Source organism: Ictidomys tridecemlineatus, chromosome 7 (assembly GCF_052094955.1).
Source record: "Ictidomys tridecemlineatus isolate mIctTri1 chromosome 7, mIctTri1.hap1, whole genome shotgun sequence".
Lineage (NCBI taxonomy): Eukaryota > Metazoa > Chordata > Mammalia > Rodentia > Sciuridae > Ictidomys > Ictidomys tridecemlineatus.
This window is the reverse complement of record NC_135483.1, coordinates 214,791-218,871: the sequence shown is the minus strand read 5'-3', so window position 1 is coordinate 218,871 and position 4,081 is coordinate 214,791. Positions and strand designations below refer to the sequence as shown.

Below are 4,081 nucleotides of genomic sequence, written 5' to 3'. Positions count from 1 at the left end.
CCTGTGCGCTTGCGCGGAGGCTCAGCGGCGGCGCGCGAGGGCGACTACACATCCCGACGTGCTCTGCGCCCGGAAGAGGGCCCTGCTTTGGCCCCGCCCCGGAAGATAAGGCGACTCGCGGGTGCCGCATTTCCTCTTTTGGCCGCGCTCGGTAGCAGGTAGGTTTGTCTGAGGCGCTGAGGGCTTGGGACCATCCGCCGCCATCCGCCGCGATGGGGCCCGCCGTGGTACCTGGGAGACTATTTTGAGAAGGCGAAGGCGCACGCGACCAGGGATGAGAACACGGGAGGCTGGGATGGGGCGGGACGCGGGGCCAGCGCCTGCCTTGCCAGCCACACGCTGACCCGATTCCCCCCTAGACCAGCCGTCATGGGCCGAGTGATTCGTGGACAGAGAAAGGGTGCCGGGTCCGTGTTCCGCGCGCACGTGAAACACCGCAAGGGCGCCGCACGTTTGCGCGCAGTGGACTTCGCAGAGCGACACGGTTACATCAAAGGCATCGTGAAGGTGGGTTCGTCTGCCCGGTGGGTGGGGGAGACGGGGCGTCTGCCGAGACCCGCGCTCACCTCAGCTCGGCACGCAGGACATTATCCACGACCCGGGCCGCGGCGCGCCCCTCGCCAAGGTCGTCTTCCGGGATCCGTACCGGTTTAAAAAGCGGACGGAGCTGTTCATCGCCGCCGAGGGCATCCACACAGGCCAGTTCGTGTACTGCGGAAAGAAGGGTGAGCTAGCGGCGGGAAGGCAAGCTGGGGCGGAGGGGAGGGGGGCTACCTCTGGGTCACCTAGCCTGCGGTCTGGTAGGGGTCGCCCGCGCCAGAAGCCTCCCGCGAGGCCCGCCTGGATACGGTATTCCACGAGGTGTCTGGAAAGGTGGGAGCCCAGATGTTGAATGTGCTCTAAGCTTTGGGCATTTCCAAGAAGCCTGGCTTTGCGTCGTCTCTGGCTGTACTGACCCTGGTTCCTCTTCTCCTGACAGCCCAGCTCAATATTGGCAATGTTCTCCCTGTGGGAACCATGCCTGAGGGTACGATTGTGTGTTGCCTGGAGGAGAAGCCTGGGGACCGGGGCAAGCTGGCCCGAGCCTCCGGTAACTATGCCACGGTCATCTCTCACAATCCTGAGACCAAGAAGACTCGTGTGAAGCTGCCCTCTGGCTCCAAAAAGGTCATTTCCTCGGCCAACAGAGCTGTTGTCGGTGAGTGCCTGGCAGCGGTTGAATGCAGAAGCTGCGAGCTGCTTATGAACTGCCACCTGTTAGCCTTGGGCTTCAGTTTGAGTATGAAATAATTGGAATCTTCATTGCTATAAAAAGCAGGATGGTGGTACCTACTTCCCTACAGGTTTGGAGCAGATTGAGATTGAACCAGATGGTTCTCGACCTGTGTGTGTGTGTATGCTGGTTTAATCCAGGCTTCCTGATTTCTGATATTACTTCATTTAGTTAATTCACTTAGTTTTTTCAGAGAAAACAGGATCATATATGAGGATTTCCTTAAAGACATCTACTGTTGAGAGGGAGAGAAAGAATTTGGTTCCAGGTTCTTTGTTTGGCAGCACCCTAGAATCTGGTAAACCCAGCCCTGGACGGAGTAGTTACTGAGGCTCACAGAACAAGCAGAGCTCTGGTGCAGTGCACTTGGTCAGTTAGTTGCCTTGGGGGAATTCAGAGGTTGGGTGACCTACCTTGTGTTTCAGATACAGTGAAGTGGGAGTGCTCTCTTAGGAACTTGAATTTGATTCACTAGGGTGGAGGCTGGTGGGCTCTCTGTGTGTCTGTAAAAGTATGGTGGCTCTTGAGTGATGCATATGACAATACTGAGTGGTTTGCATTGGGAAGGGTTCACTGTCAAGGACCCAATGGTAAGGAGGTTCTCTGATGAGGATTCTGATCTCTCCAACAGGTGTGGTGGCTGGAGGTGGCAGAATTGACAAACCTATCTTGAAAGCTGGTCGTGCCTACCACAAGTATAAGGCAAAGAGGAACTGCTGGCCTCGTGTACGGGGTGTGGCCATGAACGTAAGTAGCCTAGCAATCAGTTTGTAGGGTATTCAAGGTGCATAACCATGCAGGTGGGTTAGCAAATCCCTTCTAGAGGTGTTTTCCTAACTCCTGTGGCAGGGGAATGAATCCTCAGTGGGGGAAGCACTGGCTGGTGGTTTGTAGCCACAGCATTCTTGATCTTGCCCCAACCCTTCTACAGTGGGGTCATCACTACTCTTACACCATTTCCCTCTACCTGCAGCCTGTAGAACATCCCTTCGGAGGAGGTAACCACCAGCATATTGGCAAACCCTCCACCATCCGCCGAGATGCTCCTGCTGGCCGCAAAGTGGGTCTCATTGCTGCCCGCCGGACTGGGCGACTCCGTGGAACCAAGACCGTGCAGGAAAAAGAGAACTAGGCCTGAGTGGCTCAATAAAGTTTGTCCTTTTGCTGTTGGGCTGGGTGCATGTGGTTTCAGAGGGAGGGGTCCCTGCCATGGATCCCCTTGATACAGTGAAGAGGAGGAAACTTTTACCCATGAGACCACTAGTGAGAGACATGGGAGCTTCATGGCCGGAGAGGAGGTACAGGTAGGTGTCCAGGGCCAGGAGCTTGATCCAAAAGGAGGGAATCAAGATCATGACATTCTAGGGTGGGTGACTCTGTGGTGCTAAGACCCCACTTTACAAATGAGGAAACAGGTTAGAACCAAATTCTGAGCCTAGTGCTGTGGACCTTACCCTCAGTGTCTTGATGGACTCATAGTAGGCGTGCATACTAGGTTCACTGCTGGTTTTCCCAGTTCCTGGAAGCAGCCTTGTTCTCTAGAATTCAGCAACGTGTTCCCCCTCAAATGGTGGTACATTCCTGTTCTCTGAATGTTCTTGTGAAGCTTTTCCTTGTGGGTTCCAACCTAATGGCTTCCTTACCAGAGTTGGCGTGGATCTGAGTTGGTCTAACCATCCTTGTGCAGGTTATGAGTAGGCAGCACCCTGCGCAAGTAGGATGGGTGAGGAGTGGTCACTGGAAGAGTGCAGGGTTATAAGTATAAAGTATAAAGCCTGATGTTTTCCCTCTGTTACGGAGAAGGTGCTCCTGAGGAGCCACAGGTTGTAAGCAGCTGACCTAGTTTTCACCAAAACAAATGACCTTCCCCTTTGCCCATGCAAAGGTGACATGCTGAACAGCACCAAGTTCGAGGTAGTTGATCATTTTATGCTGAACCCACTTGTGTAGGACTGGAGTGGGTGGAGGAGTCCGACCTCCAAATTCTCTAAATGGTAACTCCATCCCCGCAGTCTTTGAAAGGTTATGGCTGTAAGCAGGGTCCTTAAATGACAAGACCTTACTCTGCCTGCCAGATGGCTCCTTGTTCTGGTGGTCCGCATTCATTTCTAGTGTGATCCTCACCTATCCTGGGCCACCCAGGTAATACCCTGGTAGTTTTGGGATCTGGCCCTGAAACTCATTCACAGTGGGGATCCTAGGGTTCTGGCTCACAGAGAGGTGTTCACTGAAGGATTGGGGCGCAGGGGAGGTTAGGGGCATCTTGAAGAGTGACAGAAAGCACACAGTTTATGATTGAGCATAAGCTGCTGCGGCTTCTCTGCTCCCTCCCTGGGAAAGTGGGTTCAGGTCTTGCCCGAGGGACACGCCACCTGGGCGGGCTTGCTGTTTTAATTGGAGGGATACTGGGTCCCATTTACAGAGAAGTTCAAGGCTGGGGACAGTGAATTAAACAGGCTACTTTGTCCTGTAAACAATCTCCTGTCTCAGAAAAGGGTGCTTCCCGTTCCTGGACCCGCTGACGGCTTTCACTGCTCACCAGGGAGAATTCATCAGAAAGGAATTACCGCGCCGGGCGTTTGCCTGGCGCGCGAGAGGTGCCGGATCCCCTCCCAGTACCCTCCAGCTGAACGGCCACTCGCCGAGTCCTTCCCATAGCGGCAGGGCGGTGCCTGGGGTCCGGCAAGGGGAGGGCTCGGCGTGGCGTCACTTCCGCCCCGCTCTAATTGGCTGGACGCCGAGCAGGGTCCCGCGATGCTGAGGTGAGCGCTGGTCCCTCTGTGCGCGGACCCTGCTGGCGACCTTCAG

The 4,081-nt window shown here is 55.1% G+C and overlaps 1 protein-coding gene across 1 annotated transcript; it reads left to right on the top strand.

The window, feature by feature from the left end:
- Rpl8 (ribosomal protein L8) lies at window positions 1-2,442 on the top strand. Its single transcript, XM_005316012.5, has 6 exons — window positions 1-158; window positions 360-507; window positions 584-725; window positions 980-1,198; window positions 1,905-2,020; window positions 2,247-2,442. The coding sequence occupies exons 2-6, from the start codon at window positions 370-372 to the stop codon at window positions 2,403-2,405; spliced, it is 774 nt and encodes a 257-aa protein (XP_005316069.1). The 5' UTR covers window positions 1-158; window positions 360-369; the 3' UTR covers window positions 2,406-2,442.
- The last annotated feature ends 1,639 nt before the right edge of the window (window positions 2,443-4,081 follow it).